The 21,338-nt window shown below is 38.0% G+C and overlaps 1 protein-coding gene across 7 annotated transcripts in view; it reads right to left on the reverse strand.

Moving 5' to 3' along the window:
* nrm (neuromusculin) overlaps positions 1-21,338 on the reverse strand; it is a 506,208-nt gene that overhangs the window by 455,280 nt on the left and 29,590 nt on the right. For all 7 annotated transcript variants that reach the window (XM_069507073.1, XM_069507071.1, XM_069507068.1 and 4 more), the window contains exon 2: positions 12,226-12,427. In XM_069507073.1, the coding sequence (XP_069363174.1) occupies positions 12,226-12,289 (64 nt within the window). In that variant the 5' untranslated portion in view covers positions 12,290-12,427. The remainder of the gene's footprint in view (positions 1-12,225; positions 12,428-21,338) is intronic.

Raw genomic sequence — 21,338 nt, forward strand, 5'->3', positions numbered from 1 at the left:
CTCCAATTTTATGCAGATTATTTCGAAAATGATTTGACCTAGTAGTTAAAATAAATTTTCCAAATAAGCATTTTGATGGCTTACAATAACAATTATTATTATTAGCTTAACTAACGTTACTATACTGTAACTAATGTTTAAGCCCACTGCCTAGTGGTTTGCTCGAGCAGAATGACTAAAACTCCTAAAAGTAGTCATAGTAACATACAGGTACAAAAAAAATTATGTCAACTGCAGCTGAACACAAATCAAATCAAATCAAAAATATTTTTATTCCCAAGGTGCTGGAATGGCGACCTCGCACCGGAAGACGCAGCGTTGGAAGACCCCCCACTAGATATAATTATATTATAATTATTTTTATTAGTGCTAGTCCTATTCACCTAATAAACCTTAAATTTAATAAACCTACTCACGATTACAATATGTTACATACTTACGTGATTCTTCGCGTTATATACCTACTGTAGATTATTTCTTTTAAGTAATTAGTTAATAGGTATCTTCGTTGCAGATAGGCACCGAGGACAAACCTCTGTGGTTTTTTCGGTGTTTTTAGTTTAAGCTTTTATTTGTATGTATTTTGATTTGATAATAAATTAAAAAAAAAAAAAGATGGACGGACGACATCAGACGAGTCCCGAGGAGCCGCTGGATGGCGGCGCGCAAGCTTGCTTAAAGTCCTATATCGCAAATAATTTTATCCGAATGTAATATTCCGTTGATAAATAAACTATAAATAATGTACATGTAATGAGAACTTGGCAGCGTACACGAATAGTACGCGACAGTTCGAGATGGCAATCGGGGAGGAAACGCCCAGCACACCCACACAGCTTCCGCGCTAACCCGCTGTGGGCAAGCGCGGGTGCCGTGCGGGTGTGCGGGGCGTGCCCCCGCCTCATACCCCGATTGCCACCTGGACCTGTCGCGTGTAGGTAGCTATGACACAAATGAGGTAGGTATCCAGTTTAATTGGACGCCATATTATCACATTACATTGTATTTCATGAATCACGAGCAAGTGCTGTATAATTAATTGTGAAGCGTATCGCAATTCTGTCTGTACGTGTATGTTGGTCTGTCATACAAAATCACATTAATATTATAAAGGTACAAGTTGTGTGTGGTGTGTTTGTTTGTTACTCTTTCACACAAAAACTGCAAGATGACTGAAATTTAAAAGAACTCGGCTGGCATATTTTTCTTTCAAAATCACTTGTATCTACTTTTATTTTAATTTTATTTATAACTAGATGATGCCCGCGACTTCGTACGCGTGGATTTAGGTTTTTAAAAATCCTGTGGGAACTCTTAAATTTTCCGGGATAAAAAGTAGCCTATGTCCTTCCTCGGGTTGCAAACTACCTCTGTACCAAATTTCGTCAAAATCGGTTGAACGGTTGAGCCATGAAAAGCTAGCAGACAGACAGACAGACAGACAGAAACAGATTCGCATTTATAATATTAGTATGGACTAGATGATGCCCGTGACTTCGTCCGCGTGAATAAAGGTTTTTAAAAATCCCGCGGAAACTCTGATTTTTCGAGATAAAAGTAACCTATGTCCTTCCCTGGGATGCAAGCTATCTCTGTACCAAATTTCATTAAAATCGGTTAGACGAATGGGCCGTGAACAGCTCGCAGACAGATAGACAGACATACAAATAGACAGACACACTTTCGCACTTATAATATTAGTATGGATACGGATGTAATACAATTCCTGACATGTTTGCGTGTGGTTACAACTTATGGGACCGATTCAAAGTGGCACCCTGTATAAGCTAGAGGGTGTTTGTTAATCAAGGTAAGTAATTGGTCGTGCGGAGGTAGATACCTACTGTACCCAGACACAGGCGGTGGGCGTCGGCCGCAAGAGTCCCCGAAGCTTAGGTCAGTCTCCAGACCGAGGGATTTCCATTAACTAATGGTGTGAGGACATCAAATATTGTCTCTATCTTAGCCCTCAGCTTCGCCCCCGCAAAGTTCAGCGCAAGCACTCAGGCTCTGCACTCGAAATTGGGTATTTGACTTCAATTTTTTTATTACTTTATTATAAACTAGAATAAAAATAATAACGTAAACTGAAAAAACTAATTAAATCGATCAAATAACAAAAAAGTTATATAAGCAATTAAATATTTCTGATTAGACAGAGTTAGCGATACAGCAGTTTGACGTCACACCTACTAATGCAGTAGTAGTTTCATGCGGTTTCATACAAATTTTCGTTTTGCGAGAAAGGGATAGAAGACCCTCCCACTCCAAAATTAAAATGCCTGTAACTTTGTAAATCTTTGTTGGATTTTAATATTTTTTTCAGCGTACGTCATTATTTTTATCCTAGTTTATAACAAAGTAATAATATTTATCAAATTCAAAAGTAGGAAAATACCCAATTGTAGCAGTTATAATATTATGGGTAGTGATTTTTCAAGATACGTTTGCGTGTAGATACACCTTATTGAACCGCTTCAAAGTGGCACCCTGTATAAGCTACAGGGTGTTTGTTAATCAAAGTAAGTAATTGGTCGTGTAGAAGCACTGTGCAGTGTACACAGACACGGGTGGTGAGCGAGACAACCGCAAGTCCCCCGGACCTTAGGTCAAAGTCTCCAGACTGAGGGATTTTCATTAATGAATGATATAAGGACAACTCTCAGGCATGCAGGTTTCCTCACGATATTTTTCTTCACCATTAAAGCAAGTGATATTTAACCGCTTAAAACGCACATAACTCCGAAAATTTAGAAATGTGTGTCCGGAGTCCGGAGTGTCCTTCGACCTCCCGTATATGGGAGGCGGACATCTTAACCACTAGGCTATTACGGCTCTGATGACTGAATGGAGATGGGCACTCTTTGATTTTCCGGGATAAAAAGTAGCCGATGTCCTTCCCCGGGATGTAAGCTAACTCTGTACCAAATTTCGTCAAAATCGGTTGAACTGTTGAGCCGTGAAAAGCTAGCAGACAGACAGACACACTTTCGCATTTATAATATTAGTATGGATATGACGAGTACATAATGTAATGAAAACACTTAACCCATATATTAATATTCCCTTAGGCGTCTTTATGAAAGTAACATTGTTTGACGCGGCAGAAAATAATCTACATCGACCTTAAGAAGCAGATAGCGGATTTGTAGAGCATTGTCTCTGTCATTGAGACCGACTGAACGTCATATAGATATGAGTGACAGAAGCAACGCTCTACAAAGCCGAAAGGCCGATGTATATTTTATTATTTTGGTCGATGGAGAGCTAAATTATAAAAAGGTAACCTATTCAAGTCAACAAAGTCGATAGAGCAAAGAAGGTTAAGTAGACACTTAGTTCTTTCTACCACCTTTTCCGAGTTCATAAATTCCACGTCGGAGTGAATTCTAAAATTTTAAAGCCTTTTGCAGTGTCCTAGATCGTATTTAAGACCTGAATTACCTAGCGCAGACTCTGGTAGGTGTTACTTGAAATTTATAGCACGTAAGTATCTAAAAGCCGTTGTGGCTTTGTGATTAGAATGACTGTTCTTGCTAAGGGTAGGTATAAGATGGTCATTGCATCTAGTCCCTTTATAACAGGCTTCCAGGTTTTCTGATGATTTTGACGACCTCCCTGGCGCAGTGGTAAGCGGCTAAGCGCTGTTGTCTTATTAATGAGAGGCAACAAGACTAACTATCTAAATTAATCACTGAATAAGGGGAACATCAAAATTAAGTTGCAAATATTAAATTTTGTTTGATAAAAGATTGATTAAAACCCTAAAAAATAATCTATTTAAAGCCTTTTGAATAGTAAATTTTAGTTTTAATTTAATGTTGTTTTTTTTAGATTTAAGTTTATTAATAGTTTATTTAAATAATTTTTGCTTCATTCGTACAGTATTGATGTATATTTGCAATATAAGTCAGTCCACATACAAAAGTCCCGATATACAAGTGAGCGAGGCCTACCGCAAAACTGTTGTTTATATTTTATGGAATAAATTTAAAATAACAGAAAAATCGCGGAAAAGCGTTTTGAAACATAATGATTTGATTAACGTATTTTGTGTTTAGGTTTATGCTCAAAGAATAATACAGAAACGTCAACAAAATAAGTTTTAACAGAATTCCTGTATTGTAACAATTTTCATCGGACCAATATTTATTTTTGCGGCCAAAAAGGGTTCGGTAGAGTGACACTCCTGTGGATTTATGTTCTCCGCGGCCTAGTTGTAAATCCTTGTCGGATCCTGCTCTCTTGATATTACTTTATTTATACTATTTTTGTTGTATAAATCAAACATTCTAATTAACAATTTTCGGAAGTGCGGTATAGTCCGCGACAGGTCGAGATGGCAATCGCGGTATGAGGCGGGGGGACATCCCGTTCACCCGCACGTAGCGCGGGGGCTAAATAGCCTAGAATCATAAGGCATTTTAATCTTACCCTATTTCCATACAAAAAGCTCTCGAATGCTACCAACCATAACAATGGTAGCAAGTAGGTACCTATTATTTTTATTTCCACAAAATATAGGTCAGATACCAAAATTAGCGGGCAGGAGCACAAAAACGGGCAGAAATAAGAAACCCATTGTTTCTTGTAAGATAATACCGACTTAAACGTGTTCTGAATACATAATGGCGCTGAGTATTTTTCTCGGATGCAAATGGAGATTAGGCTCTTAACGGCTTTAATGAACTTGGGGCCTTAATCGAAAGGAAATTCTATGAAAATTGCTTATAATCTTTTGTACATTTTCTTTCTTTTTGATCGTATTCTTTAGAAATGATGGTATGTCCGCAATTTAGATGTCCTAGTTCTGAAAATCTTTAGTCACTGGGGATTGCCGATACAAGTAAAAATTTAATACTATAAAGTATCAGCAGTGAACTAGTGGTTAAGTAAGAAAGTATTTGGGAGGTCGGAGGTTCGATCCCGGGCATGCATTCTAAGTTTTCGGAGTTAAGTGCAATTAAATATCACTCGCTTTGACGCGAAAACATCGTGACGAAACCTGTATGCCTGGAGAGTTTCCCATAATGTTCTCCATAATCCGCACTTGGCCAGCGTGGTGGACTATGGCCTAATCATTCTCATTCTGAGGGAAGACCCGTGCTCTGTAGTGAGCCGGTGATGGGATGATCATGATGAAGATGATTTACTCTTACTAAATTTCAATTTAACAACTGTTATAGAGTCTTTTTATAATGCCTGTGACGGACAGACGGACTGGATGAAACTTTAATAAGTCTCTTTTTTTTAAAGAATATTAGCCAAGTTAATTGCTGACTAATATTCCCCTTTGCCCTCTAATTAAGCGTAAAGCTTGTGCTAGAAGTAGGTACGACAATAGTGCACCGGGTGGGATTTGAACCGGCGACCTTTCGGTTTTCAGTCCGCTCTTTTAACCGTTGAGCTATCGAGGCTCTAAAGTCGGCTCTCTTGGTTAATTAGGTAAGCCTAAAAAGCATTGAACAAGCAGTATTTAAGTCATAACATTTCAATAGGTAATATTTCGTACAAAAGCCCCAAAATCACCAATGCATAATTCCACAACCTATTTTGCCCCCATTACCGTAATGTAGGTAGGTAAGTACCTATAGAGAGAGAGCCAGCGCGTGTCAGACCTTCGTTATTTTATAAAAGCTGAAAGTTTCTCTGCGTATTGTCCCCAACACAGGGAGCAACGATCAGCGACTATGAAGTTTGGGTCATGGTGGCTTTGGGAGATAACAGGTAACAAATATTTAAAAAAATCTTCCGTTAAAGTATAAAGTGTAATAAATGCGAAAGTGTGTTTATCTGTCTGCTAGCTTTTCACGGCCCATCCGTTCAAGGTACCGAGATAGCTTGCATCCCGGGAAAGAATATAGGCTACTTTTTATCCCGGAAAATCAAAGAGTTCCCACGGGATTTCTAAAAACCTAAATAGTTTTTTTTTATATTTTTTCGGAATAGTATTAGATATCACGACATGCATTGCCAGATACTTAGAGTCGTGGCAACCCCCTGCCATACACCCTGGGTCTCTCAAACCAAACCAAACCAAACCTGTTATCTCCCAAAGCCACGATGATTTCAAACTTCATAGTCGCTGTATTGGGGACAATACGCAGAGAAACTTTCAGCTTTTATTAAATAACAAAGGTCTGGCACGCGCTGGCTCTTATTCCAGTAGGTAAGCACCTACCTACAGTCGGCCGCGGAAATCGCGAGGCAAAATTGGGTAGTCATTTTATAAATTGCATTTGACCTCCGAAGGATATTAAATTTGTGAATATTCCCCGCTTTCATGTTAATATCAAGAATATTTCAAATTATTTAAATATGCCCCCCCTCTCCCCTCCATAAGTAATCTCGGGCAATATTACGGGTGATTTATTTTTATATGCAGTAATTTCTTTCCGTCGTGTTGAATTATTAAGGGTGGAATTTCGTACCGTGCCGTGGCCCGTGAGGCATCGAGCTTTCATACAATGCTATACAGTTGAGGAAAAAAAGTTTATTTTACATGTTAAGACTCCTTAAATATCGGTAGACTAGATGGTGACCGCGAGTTCGTCCTTGGGGATTTAGTTTTTTAAAAATCCCGCGGGAACTCTTTGATTTTTAGGGTTCCGTACCTCAAAAGGAAAAACGGAACCCTTATAGGATCACTTTGTTGTCTGTCTGTCTGTCTGTCTATCTGTCAAGAAACCTACAGGGTACTTCCCGTTGACCTAGAATCATGAAATTTGGCAGGTAGGTAGATCTTATAGCTGACATTTGGGGAAAAATCTGAAATCCGTGAATTTAGGGTTAGATCACACAAAAAAAGTTAAATTGTGGATGACCATAAGTTGAAAATACTAATTATTAGTTAATGAGAACTAATAATTAGTATTTTCACCTTTCGAAGTGAGTGACTATATCAAATGGGTATGGTATCATATTATGAAAGGTCTTCACATGTACATTCTAAAACAGATTTTTATTTATTTTTATGCATCATAGTTTTTGAATTATCGTGCAAAATGTCGAAAAAATACGACTGTAGTACGGAACCCTCATTGCGTGAGCCTGACTCCACTTGGCCGGTTTTTAAGGATAAAAAGTAGCATAATTATGTCCTTCCCCGGGATGCAAGCTATCTCTGTACCAATTTCGTCAAAATCGGTTGAACGGATGGGCCCTGAAAGGCTAGCAGACAGACAGACAGACGGACACACTTTCACATTTATAATATTAGTAACAAAAATAAGTGTGAACGAAATAGCTTTAGCATCCGAACTAGAAGCTGAAGTGGCATTGTCGAGTCACAGAGAGCCGCTGGATTCAGGTGACGCAAGCCCATGGCGTGTAGAAGTCCCTACAAGGCACCTATATCCAGCAGAGGACGACTATCGGTTGATAATGATGATGATGATGGTTTTATTTGATACGAGCTTATTCCCGCCACTTCGTCCGCGTGGAATGTCAGCACCATTTCAGATTACCGCGACAAAATCCTACATTTTGTGATGTCAGGAGATATCAGACTACTTTATAATTTTTTATAATTTTTATAGTGTTTCACCTACACTTGAAGGAAATTTCTAAATAATTTTAAACTACCTTCCTTCCTTCAAGTGTAGGTGAAACACTATAAAAATTATAAAAATATAGTAAAAAAGCAAGTATGTCATTTCTCGTTCAAAGAGCTGCATTGTAATATGGGCCTTTGAAAGTAGTTTCGATAACTGCAAAAAGATGTCGCTACTAGATGGCAGAAACAGTCGCTTCAGTACTGAGTGAGCATACACATCACAAATTTCGTCACTGGCAGTAAGCGGGCTGTAGCTTAGTGGTTAGAGCGTCGGGCGTGATCCCAGGAGACGCGGGTTCGATTCCTGCCGGTTCGCAATTTTTGATGTGAATTTAAAATTACTTTATAATTGTTATGGAAGGGAAATAATACATAATCTACTCGTAATGAATATTATAATGATACCAACTTATACTTAATCACTTCACAATTCCACTTTACACATCAGTACCTACTGACCTTCACGTTTGATGTCCAGAAATTTCAAACCCCTATTTTACCTCCTAGGGGTTGAATTTTCAAAAATCCTTTCTTAGCGGATATCTACGACATAATAGCTATCTGCATGCCTTTCAGTCCGATCCGTCCAGTAGTTTGAGCTGAGCATTGATAGATCAGTCAGTCAGTCAGCTTTTCCGGGACCTTTGATATAGGTATTAAGACATAGAAATAAGTATGTATTTATTTCAACAAGTGTAGCCAGGTTATATATTTTAAACTTTATTATTGCCAGAGCTTGTGAAACTTCGCAGCACACGTAATTATGACAAATTCTGTATTTTGTCAACACAATGAAGTAATGTAATCATAAGGCGAGCTTCCCAAAGTTTTCCCTACGCGTCTGCTAACATAATACTGTCAGAACTTAGCAACTTTGAGTACAATGTCAGAAGTTTACTCCAAATTATACCCTACATGTGTTCACAGAGGAACTAGTTTGCTTTGATAGGAGTTTAACTTTGAAATAGTTTATATTTATGTAAACTTTGTCGATCTCTATGATAATATTATACTTGAAAGTGGTGTGTGTTTTGTCTCATTAGCAAAGTATTCAAGGTTCACGTTTCGACAATAATGAATTTTGTGTTATTAGGGTTACTCAAACTCAAAGGGTTAAAGGAAAAAAGGAACCCTTGTAATATGATCACTTCGCTGTCAGTCCGTCTGTCTGGGTGTCGATTGTGTCTGTCAAGAGCTGTCAAAGGAATCAAATAGGGTACATTTAGGCCATATCCAAGCTGATCATGTGTGAATTTTTCAGACTTCGCACACCTTTTTTTTAAAAAAAAAAAAGAATATTAGCCATGTTAATTGACTAATATTCCGCTTTCCTCTCCAACTAAGCGTCAAGCTTGTGCTAGGAGTAGGTACGACAATAGTGCAACGGGCGGGGTTTGAACCGTCGACCTTTCGGTTTTCAGTCCACTCCTCTACCCGTTTGAGGCTTTTTGAGAACATTATGCAGAACTCTCAAGCGTGCAGGTTTCCTCACGTTTTTTTTTAAAAATAGATATAGCGAGCAAACGAGCAGGCGAGTCACCTGATGTTAAGTGATTACCGCCGCCCATGAGCATTTGCAGCACCAGAGGAGCCGCCGATGCGTTGCCGGCCTTTTAGGAATTTGTTGGTCCGCCCCTTGAATAACCCCATGTTATAATCTTTTTCCGATACCTAACTCTGAAAAGTTAGAGGTCGGGGTCACATCCCGGATCTCCGGAAAATGAGACCGACTTCTTAAGAAATAAGAAAAAAATACACCTACCTTACCTGATTCAGGAGCAAGCTTATCTGGAGTTGGTATGATTTCTTGACATTTGGATCCCAATTTTGAAAGTCTACTGTATTCATTATGATTTTCTCATAGTATTCGAGTATTTTCCGATCACATCGACTCCTAAACGCTAGTCAGTGTTTCTGCCAATCAGCTTTAGCGCCGTTGTGACGTCGGCTTAAAGGCTTTCGGGATTTTTTCGCTACTGTATACTGTTATGTAACAACGAACAATAGAATTGAACTAAAATGTGCGTTATATCTAACAGAAAAAGTAGGACAAATCCATGATCAGTACCCTTATTATAAATGCGAAAGTGTGTTTGTTTGTTGGTTTGTCCTTTAATCACGTCGCAACGGTGCAACGGATTGACGTGATTTTTGCATGGGTATAGATAAAGACCTGCAGAGTGACATAGGCTACTTTTTATCCCGGAAAATAAAAGAGTTCCCACGTTTTAAAAAACCTAATTCCACGCAGACGAAGTCGCGGGCATCGGCTAGTATTAAACATAATATTTATCAGAAAATAATTATCATGATCACTCCATCACCGGCCCACTACTGAGAACAGGTCTCCGTTCATAATAATAAAATAATAATAAATACACTTTATTTGCACAACCACTAAAAGGATTACATTAAAGAATAAAAAAACACAGACAGAAGGAAGATACAAAAGGCCTTATCGCTAATTAGCGATCTCTACCAGGCAACCTTAAAGATTGGAAAGTATAAGGAAAATTAGATTGCAGGTGGTGTGTAATATACTAATAAACATACATTCAAATAACATAATGAGAAGGGAATTGCGGATAGGTAGACACACACCTTTGAGAACATTATGGAGAACTTTCGGCGTGCAGGTTTCTTCACGATGTTTTCCTTCGCCGTTAAAGCCAGTGATATTAATAAATGGCAAGCACACTCCATTTTATAAAAATTCAATAGTCAATTATAGTTCTTGTATTTCACTAAGGCCACTGACTCATGCTTGTGTTTAAGTCGGTACACTAAATGTGTGCGTGTGACTGATTGGTCTGACATGCACGCACACTTACGCAATGACCGTGTAAATGATGTAAACACAAGTAAAGTTCACTAGCCTTCGTGAACTGTACCTTTATACCTTTTTGAACATAGGTTTGAATATACACAATATAAAGTTTGTACTGACCAAGAAAAACAGGTCAAACTGAACCTTAAGCTCTTTACCTACAAAATTTTGAATCCGGGACTTATAAGACCATAAGAACACGATGCTCACCACTGCACCAGGGAGGTATGCCACATGGGTTTTAGGTGGTTTCAGTGAAATAGTAGAATTAATACTTTTAAATGGAAATGGGTATAGAATACAAAAAGCAGCAAGTTTCCGCTAACGCTAACGGCTAACGACAGATGATTAATGATGCGCTATAAGTTTCCACATTATCTATTATACGTCAACAAAGCTTCCCTCCTGATTGATTCCCGCACGTAATCACACCGCTATTATTTGCCTTTTTTGCTACGTATATTTTATCCGACTTAGTGTTTAACGGTTTTTTTACCTACTTGATAAACGTCTTTGGGGAGTGAATATTCTGTACCGGTACCCGTAGTACAAGATTTTACGTCTCACCAAACCAAACCAAATTCGAGAGTCGAAATACTTCCGCGTTACAGTAAACTGGATCTTAATTGCCTTGTTTTAAAGCTCAAGTTTGTCTACACTTCTACAGCCAGCGCTCCAAGCGGAAACATTGCGAAATTAAAATCAGTGGCATTGAATATTTGACTTCAATTCAAGGCTGTTTAGGTCCATTTTACTGTAACGCGGAAGTATTTCGACTCTCGAATTTGGTTTGGTTTGGTGAGACGTAAAATCTTGTACTACGGGTACTGTAAGACAATTTGTATCCTGTAGAATGCCGACAGGCGCCACCTTGCGCCGTTGCTCTAAGCTTTTTTTTTTTAAAAAAAAAGAACATTAGCCATGTTAAATGACTAATTACTCTTTAAATAAAAAAATCAGCAACGACATAAATAAGTCTCTTATCTTATATGAGAAGAATAAAATATTATTCGACGACCTCCCTGGCGCAGTGGTGAGCGCTGTCTTAATAGTGGGAGGTCCCGGGTTCGATTCCTGGCAGGGGTTTGGAATTTTATAATTTCTAAATTTCTGGTCTGGTCTGGTGGGAGGCTTCGGCCGTGACTAGTTACCACCCTACCGGCAAAGCCGTGCCGCCAAGCGATTTAGCGTTCCGGTACGATACCGTGTAGAAACCAAAGGGGTATGGGTTTAATAAAAACTGCCATACCCCTTCCAGGTTAGCCCGCTATCATCTTAGACTGCATCATCACTTACCACCAGGTGAGATTGCAGTCAAGGGCTAACTTGTATCTGAATTAAAAAAAAAAAAAAAAAAAGAAGTAAAATATATGAGTTTGCGCGATAGAAAGAGGCATTTAATAAATTTTAGGCCGCACTGACCGTGCCTCACTGGATCAGTTGACACTTTTAGCTGACTGGGCTCATTGGTTCATTTAACACCTGACCTGGCTCACTTGGTCACGTGTCCTGAAAATATATCTACGAAGCGCGAGCCTTTGACATTTTCGCCTAAGTCTTATCTCATAAGAGAAAGTGACGAGAGAGAGATAAAGTGCCTCATTGGTTCACTTAACACTTTTACCTGGCCGTGCTCATTTGTTCACAAGAAATACACATATGGTTGCGCGCTTGTTTGACAGTTTCGCATAAGTTTTTTTCTCATAAAAGAAATAAGAGACTTGTATCTACGCGATAGAAAAGAGGCATTTATCAAATTTTAGGCCGCAACGCTGAGCGAGCTGCATTGCACTTTATTGACGATAATCATGATAGGTTAAATAAAAAAGCTGTAAAGCTGTACCTCTCTCAGCCGCGGCGATCTGCCAGCCGACGACAGCCAGCACCAGTGTCAGAAGCCTCGCCATGTCTGTCTGTCACTGTCACACCATCACCTCACTGACTCACTACTGTGACACTGCCCGTGGCCCACTGGATCACTGGATCACTGGATCACTGGATCACTTGACACTTTACTGCATCACGTCACTCATGTTCGGCGGGATCTGTGAAACAAAACAAGCATTCTTTAGACTCTAATAATGATAACAATGATAATGAGAATTATTACACTCTAAAGTTTAGAGTGTAATAATTCTCATTATCTCAATGATTACGGACCACTTCACAGATAATAGTATAATATGTGAAAAATCACATGAAATCCTTTACTTATGTAATACTTGCTACCTTACTCAAAGTAGCCCGTGAAAAATAAAAAAATATTTAATGTTTTAAAAAAAATCTGAGCTAAGGTGCTAAAGAGCGGGCGAGTGAGAACATTCACATCGCTAGGTGTTAGAAAGAGGAAATATCTGGTTAGATTAATGTAGTAAACAATCGTCTTACAAATGCAACAACCGACTAATGCAAAGTGTAATTTATTACCTATTTTGAATAAATTATTTGACTTTTGACTTTGATACAGGTAAAGAATGATTCGTTTACGAGATGCAAACAAACACGAAAACAAACAGTAATCTCGTTATATATGAGTCTGGTGAAAATATAAAATGTTTAGGTCTCACGGTAAACACCGGAAACACGTAGGTCGATGTATAATGTATATATTCCGATATAACTACAGACAGCTAAAAATATATGTAGTAAAGAATGCCCGTCGGTTTGCGCACGCAAATAGACCAGTTGCTAACGCCACAGTTTAGCAACCGTACAGTTGAGAAGACGTCTTTGGTCGTGGGCTCTACCACCGCTTGTCTAAATATAATATGATGTTGTAAAAGAGTAGTATATATATGGTGCAACTTTTCATTGCATTATTGCATCATCCTAGTGACAATTAAAGTTTCAAAGAGAGTGCACGCGTCTTTTATTAAAAATCACACTCTCCAGTGGAATCGAGCAAAACTCAATCCTATCGCGTTGACATATGGTCCAATCGAACGGATCTTACGGCCGGCGACCGAGCGAAGTCCTAGTGCCTACGTGACCGAACGGCAGTTTTTTTTTGTATGAAGTTCGCCACGTTGTTCCGTGAAACGAAATTGCAAAGTAAATGTCAGTTTATTGCGATTAAAAGTATAAAAAACACGCGAGTGAGATTTAAAACAAGGATTGAGTTATTATACAACGTGTAAAGTTAAGTTAATTACGTTTATTTGAGTTGAGTTTGTTCACCGTAATTAACTACGCATAACCTATACACGTACCACAATGGAAGAGTTGATCGCATACCAAAACGAGTTGTTAGAAAACTTGAGGCGCTCTGATAAAAACTTCAAAAAGTCACCGAAGGAGAGATTAAGACAGTCATATATTGAGTCACGCCTTGAAATATTGGAACAATTATGGAAAGAGTTCACGGAAGGGCATAAAAACATCATTTACAAAGCGAGTCGTCTGGACAAATCTGTCACCGTGAGTTATCTTAAGGACAACACGTACGAGATTTTTGAGGATTTATACTTACAATATAAGACCGTGTTAAAAGAAAACTTGCAGCCTCATTGTTTAGAGACAACAACTACACAGCCAACTACAGAGAAATCAATCAATGAGGTTAAGTTACCTGTCATTCAATTACCGATATTTAATGGAAAGTACGAGGAATGGCAGACTTTTTATGATCTATTTTGCACATTAATACATGAAAACAAACGATTAACACCTGTACAAAAATTACACTATTTGAAAAGTAACCTAAAAGGCGAACCTGAGTTAATGTTACGCAATCTGCCTACAACGGACGCCAACTACCTAGAGGCATGGAGTCAACTAATCAAAAGATACAACAACAAAAGATATAATTGTAATGAAATTTTGAAAATTCTTTTTGGTCAAAAAATGATAAGTATAGAGTCTGCATCTGCCATCAAAAACATAGTCGACACCACCTCAATGTGTATAAAATCAGTAAAAAGCCAAGGAGTCGAGACGGAGACCTGGGATCTGTTCATAAATTATGTAGTAGTGTCAAAATTAGACACAGAAAGTGTCAAACTATGGGAACAAGATCTCAGCAAAGGCGACGATGAGTTACCAACATGGGAGCAATTAAAGGATTTCTTAGAGGCAAGATTCAGAGCTTTAGAGATGGTAGAGACCAGCAAGGCAGGGAAACGGTGGACACCTCCGGCTAAACCCAAGGCGTTCCATGTCAGCGTTGACGAAGATAGTGTAAAGAGTGATCAAAAGTGCGCGTTTTGTAACATTAATAATCATTACATTTTTAGGTGCAAGAGATTTAGTGAAATACCGACCAAAGAGAGACAGGACTTTGTACAGAGGAACCGTTTATGTTTCAACTGCCTTTCTCCTTCTCATTCAGTCTATAAATGCAGAAGAATAGCAAACTGCAGACGGTGTGGAAGACGACATCACTCACTTCTCCATTTTGAAAAGGAAGAGAAAGAGCAGAAGGATGAGAATGCAAAAGTGGCTGAAACAACTCGGACAGGTACTATGAGCGAGGTGCAAAATTTGTCAAACTCTAACGACACACATATTGTAAGTAACTTTTCTAGTAAGCATGTAACAAATAATGTATTATTAGCGACTGCGAATGTATTTGTTAGAACTAAAAATGGCTGTAAGCGAGTAGTGAGAGTTTTATTAGACCAGGGTTCACAAGCGAGTTTCATTTCAGAATCAACTGTACAGTTTCTTAATTTAACGCGTAAATCAGTCAGTGGTTGGGTGTCAGGTGTGGGAGAAGGGCAAACGAGAATCAAACACATGGTTTCACTCATCGTGGAATCACGCCACAATCCCAGAGCTTCAGTCTGTGTAAATGCATATGTATTGCGTTCACTAACAACACTGTTACCCACTACTAACCTTAGCACTCCTGAGTGGTCAGAGTTAGAGAATCTAGAGTTAGCGGACCCAGGATACACAACACCAGGAAGAATAGATATTCTTCTTGGAGCTGAAGTATATAGTGATATATTGTTAGAGGGCATCATAAAACACCCGCAAGAAAACTTATTAGCTCAGAAAACAATTCTTGGCTGGGTACTATCAGGGAAGATGTCAGAGGAGTCAACTTCAGCGAGGAGATATTTTACAAGTCTACATATCAACGTTAAAGAGGATGAGATACTAAAACAATTTTGGGAGTTGGAAAATGAGCCTAATAGTATAGTGAAGAAACTATCAAGGGAAGAGGAAAGATGTGAAGAATACTACAATTCCACAACCGTTAGAGATGAAGAAGGAAGATACATTGTGAAATTGCCATTTAAAAATGAAGAGCCAGAGTGTCAATATGGAAATTCAAGAGAAATAGCAGGTAAGAGATTAGAGATTTTAGAAAGAAAATTAAAGAAGAATGAGCAACTTAAAGAAGAATATACAAGGGTGATGGATGAGTACATAAATTTAAATCACATGTTAGAAGTTGATGCTAAGGAGGTAGATAATCCTAAGGCAGTATACCTTCCTCACCACGCCGTTTTGAGAGAAGACAAGACTACATCTAAGGTACGTGTGGTTTATGATGCCTCGTGTAAGGACGGAGTCAACGGTGTCTCTCTAAACGACTGCCTACTTGTTGGGCCTAAACTGCAACAAGATTTGCGACATATACTAATGAGATGGAGGGTGCATAAGGTATGTCTTGCTGCAGACATTGTGAAAATGTATCGAATGATACGTGTAGCTGAGGAAGATACAAACTTTCAGAGATTACTGTGGAGATCCTCACCTGATAAACCTGTAATTCATTTTAGACTGTTGAGATCAACATTTGGAACTGCATGTGCACCATATCTGGCAGTGAAAACTCTACAAAGATTAGCTGATGATGAAAAAACAAAGTATCCTATTGCAGCCGAGATTACAAAAAGAGATTATTATATTATGGATGACTTACTGACCGGCTGTGATAGTCGTGAAGAGGCCTTACAGATTTATGAAGAAATGAATAAATTAATGACTTTAGGTGGATTTCAACTTCAGAAATGGTGCAGCAATGATGATACGCTACTAACCTACATTGGACAAAATAAAAGAGATGATGATTCGATTACACTTAAGGCTAATAACAGTCTAGTCAAGATATTGGGAGTGAGTTGGAATAGAATAACAGATTTAATGATAGTTCTAGCTTGGTTAAAGGCTGGGCCGAGTCGATGCAATACATTTGTTAGTAACAGAGTTTCAGATATATTAAACATACTAGATTATAAGCAGTGGGGTCATGTCACTACAGGTACTAATCCAGCTGATTGCCCCTCACGAGGATTGAATGCTGCAGAATTGTGGAATCACGAGTTATGGTGGAAAGGGCCAACCTGGCTACTTACACTGGATACATTCAGAAACACTTCTGAAATTGAAGATACACATGAAGAGGAAAGGGTGAGTTTGTTAATTGCTTTATCACATACCGAGGAGGATCTTAGTTGGAATAAATATTCATCTCTATCAAGAATGTTGAGGATAATGTCATACTGCAGAAGAATTTTAAATTTAAAATTACCAAAAGAAAAACGTCCAACTTTTAGTAAAATTGTTACACTGAGGGAAATGAATGAGACTTTAGATAATTGCATCAAACAAGTTCAAGCTATTGCATTCAACGAAGAAATAAAGCAATTAACATTTCAAGGGTGCATACCCAAAAGGAGTCAGCTGCGCAAGCTTTGTCCCATTTTGGATCAAAATGGGATCCTAAGAATCGGCGGGCATATCCAAAAATCTCAAGTGGAGTTTGATGTACAGCATCCTATAATTTTGCCAGCTAAGAGCCGTCTTAGCAGGTTACTAATTGTAGATACACATCAGAGAACTAAGCATAGAGGTCCTCAAATAATGATGAGCTATATGAGATCAAAATATTGGATTCTACGTGCGAAAGTCCAAGCAAAAAAAACCTACCGAGAGTGTGTTACATGCATCAGACATTCAAAAAGGAACGTAACACCATTAATGGGTCAGTTACCAGAGGCGAGATTAAAACCCAGCAAACCATTTAAGTCAGCTGGCGTAGACTATGCTGGGCCAATTAATATTAGATTTTCACCGGGCAGAGGCTCGAAATCATACAAAGGGTATATATGTCTGTTTGTTTGTTTCGTTACCCGTGCAATACATCTGGAAGCAGTCACAGATATGACTACAAAAGGTTTCCTCCAGGCATTTCGAAGATTTACAGCGAGAAAAGGCCATTGTCAGGATCTCCATAGTGACAACGGGACGAATCTGGCCGGAGCTAGCAGACAGCTAAAGGAAATGTTTAATAATGCGAAATCGACTTTTCCTAGGGAGATAGCAGAGTTGTTAGCCCAAGAGCGTACTACATGGCATTTCATCCCTCCGTATGCACCAAATTTCGGGGGACTTTGGGAGGCTGGGGTGCGCAGCACAAAAACCCATCTTTTAAAAGTAATAGGAGACACTACACTAACATATGAGGAGCTTGCTACAGTGTTAGCTCAAGTGGAAGCTTGTTTAAATTCAAGACCCATAACTTTATTAAGTGATGATCCGGAGGACCCCCTCCCGCTGACACCTGGCCACTTTCTGATAGGTGAACCTCTAATAAATATCCCTGATGAAGATTATACTCAATGTAAAATATCAAATTTAGATAGATGGAGGCTCACGCAAAAGATGGTTGCCGATTTCTGGAACAGATGGTACAAGGAATATCTTGTCAACCTCAATCTTAGATACAAATGGAATACAAAAACTCCTGATCCAGAAATCGATGACATAGTCATTTTAATGGAGGATCACATGCCACCTTGTAAGTGGTTACTAGGTAGAATAATACAAAAACACGTTGGGCCAGACAATATTACTCGTGTAGTTACAGTTAAATGTAAAAATGGTGTCTATAAAAGACCTGTCAACAGAATCTGTAAAATAACAAAACAAGATTGTGATTCTTAACTTCTTTATTATTAAAAAACACAAAGAACAGAGTTTCTTGTACATTATATGAGTTGATTTTATAAGTATACTATATAACTTTGTACATTATTGATGTAATCATAGGCTTAAGATATGAGTACTGTCTTCAACTAACTTTGATCAGCACACCAATATTTCTTATAAAATTTAGCACTAATTATCATTATTTAGTATAAAAATGAGTTGTAAAAGCATAATTCTTTGTATAAATTGGTATGGTGATCAGTCAAACTTGTTTCATAATAATGCTACAAGGGTTCTTGTATTCTGTTCTAATTCTTAGGACTAAAAACTTATGTTAAATTAATTTACTTTAAAAATTAGGTATCAATTATGTCTAAGAGCTAATTTACATATAACTGAGTACTTATGAACTAAAATTTAAGGCTATTTGATATCTAAATTATCTATATGAAAGTAAAATGATCACTTAGGTACTAGATACTTACAAACTGTCTATATTATGGCCTAAATGATTATTTGCTTAATACAATGTACTTAGGTACTTATGCATACTTCTAACTAATAATCTGTGTAGGTAGGTACTTATACTTAAATCTAAGGTGTGTGTTTAACTTAATTCTAATGTAAAATTGTATAAACTTTATAGGTATTTAGTACTTACCATATACTTACTTTGAAAACCATTGATATACAGTCCACATAGATACTTCTTGTTCAAGTTGTTTACTGAGTTATTGATATATGTATTATATTTAGTGTTGTATTCTGAAAGGACTGAGTCCTTTGGCGGGCGGAATGTCTAAATATAATATGATGTTGTAAAAGAGTAGTATATATATGGTGCAACTTTTCATTGCATTATTGCATCATCCTAGTGACAATTAAAGTTTCAAAGAGAGTGCACGCGTCTTTTATTAAAAATCACACTCTCCAGTGGAATCGAGCAAAACTCAATCCTATCGCGTTGACACCGCTGCAGTAGCCACCAAAAACTAATGTACATCGATCTTTAAAATGAGATTTTGGCTTTGTAGAGAGTTGTCTCTGTCACTCAAACCTATGTGACATTTTGTCGGTGTCAACGACAAGGACAACGCTCTACAAATCTGGTATCTCCTTCTAAATGTCGATGGTCACTACTTATGAAAATATTGTACATCGACATCTAGAAAGAGCAGTTTTGTAGAGCGTTGAATTGAATATCACTTGTTTTAACGGTGAAAGAAAATATAGTGAAGAATCCTACATGCCTGAAAGTTCTCGATAGTAAAATAGAATTACTGCTCATATTTGTTGGTTTGTCGTTCAATCACGTCGCATCCGAGCTACAGATTGACGTAATTTTTTGCATGGGTATAGTTAAAGACCTGGAGAGTGACATTTGCTACCTACTTTTAATCCTAGAAAATCAAAGAGTTCCCACGGGGTTTGTAAAAGCCTTAATCCACGCGGACGAAGTCGCGGGCATCAGCTAGTAGAATATATTGGCATTAAAATAAACTTTTACTTAAATGCTTTTGAATCGTCAAGTCAATTTTGTCAATGCACAATTGGCCAGCGTGGCGGACTATAGCCTAAACCCATCACATTGTGAGAGGAGACCTATCCTCAGTAGTGTGCCGGCGATGGGTAAATCATGATGATTCATTACCTTACTGTAACATTCCTAAACTGTGTAGTCGTAATGCTATTTCGAGATCAAGAATCCAGATTTTGTATTATTAAATTACATTTGCCCAGCTTCTATGTAATATATATACATAGCTTTGTATATACGGACTACGTGAATGAATTTCGTGAAAGGATACCGCTTCGGAAAATCTGTAAAAGGTATATGATATAGGTTTTTGTTAAAATCCTAGGTTTATCAGGATAGCTCATAAATATACGGATTACATTTCATTAGTATTTTTAGGGTTCCGTACCCCAAAAGGAAAAACGGTACCCTTATAGGATCACTTTGTTGTCTGTCTGTCTGTCTGTCGGTCTGTCAAGAAACCTACAGGGTACTTCCCGTTGACCTAGAATCATGAAATTTGGCAGGTAGGTAGATCTTATAGCTGACATTCGGGAAAAAATCTGAAAACCGCGAATTTGTGGTTACATTACACAAAAAAAATTTAAATTATGGTCATGAACTAATAATTATTTTAATTTTCGAAGTAAGATAACTTTTTTAATTTAATTATTTTATTATATTGAGTGAACGCTAGTGCTTATAAAGAGCAATGATGTCTAGAATCTAGATTGGAGCGCGCTTTATTAGAAGATGCCTATTCACTCTTGCCTTTAAGGTATCCTAGGTTATACTGTCATTTGGGACTTATGCGATTAGCTTTACCAGGCCTTTGAATAGCAAAAATGTATTGATACTTTCCTCTCAGAAACATTTCCCTAGCAAAAATGTATTGATACTTTCCTCTCAGAAACATTTCCCTAGCAAAAATGTATTGATACTTTCCTCTCAGAAACATTTCCCTAGCAAAAATGTATTGATACTTTCCTCTCAGAAACGTTTCCCTTGCAAAAATGTATTGATATTTTCCTCTCAGAAACGTTTCCCTCGCAAAAATGTATTGATATTTTCCTCTCAGAAACATTTCCCTAGCAAAAATGTATTGATACTTTTCTCTCAGAAACGTTTCCCTCGCAAAAATGTATTGATATTTCCTCTCAGAAACATTTCCCTAGCAAAAATGTATTGATATTTTCCTCTCAGAAACGTTTCCCTCGCAAAAATGTATTGATATTTTCCTCTCAGAAACATTTCCCTAGCAAAAATGTATTGATACTTTCCTCTCAGAAACGTTTCCCTCGCAAAAAGGGTAGGTTCAGATGTAGATGTAGGGCTCATGATATAATAGTCGTGACCTATATACGGGCCCGATTCGACGGGTCTAGCCCGCTGCACGGATATCGGTTATGAGGGCCGCGTTTATATTTTATCGAATCCATTCAAAAATGTCTTTAGTTCTAACATTGACTTATATATTACTTCGTAAGGACAGGGCCATTGAACAAGCAAAATGGCACCGACTCATTGGTCCTAAAATGTTTATTTAGCACCAATGCAAC

The sequence above is a fragment of the Maniola hyperantus genome, chromosome 25, assembly GCF_902806685.2.
Source record: "Maniola hyperantus chromosome 25, iAphHyp1.2, whole genome shotgun sequence".
NCBI lineage: Eukaryota > Metazoa > Arthropoda > Insecta > Lepidoptera > Nymphalidae > Maniola > Maniola hyperantus.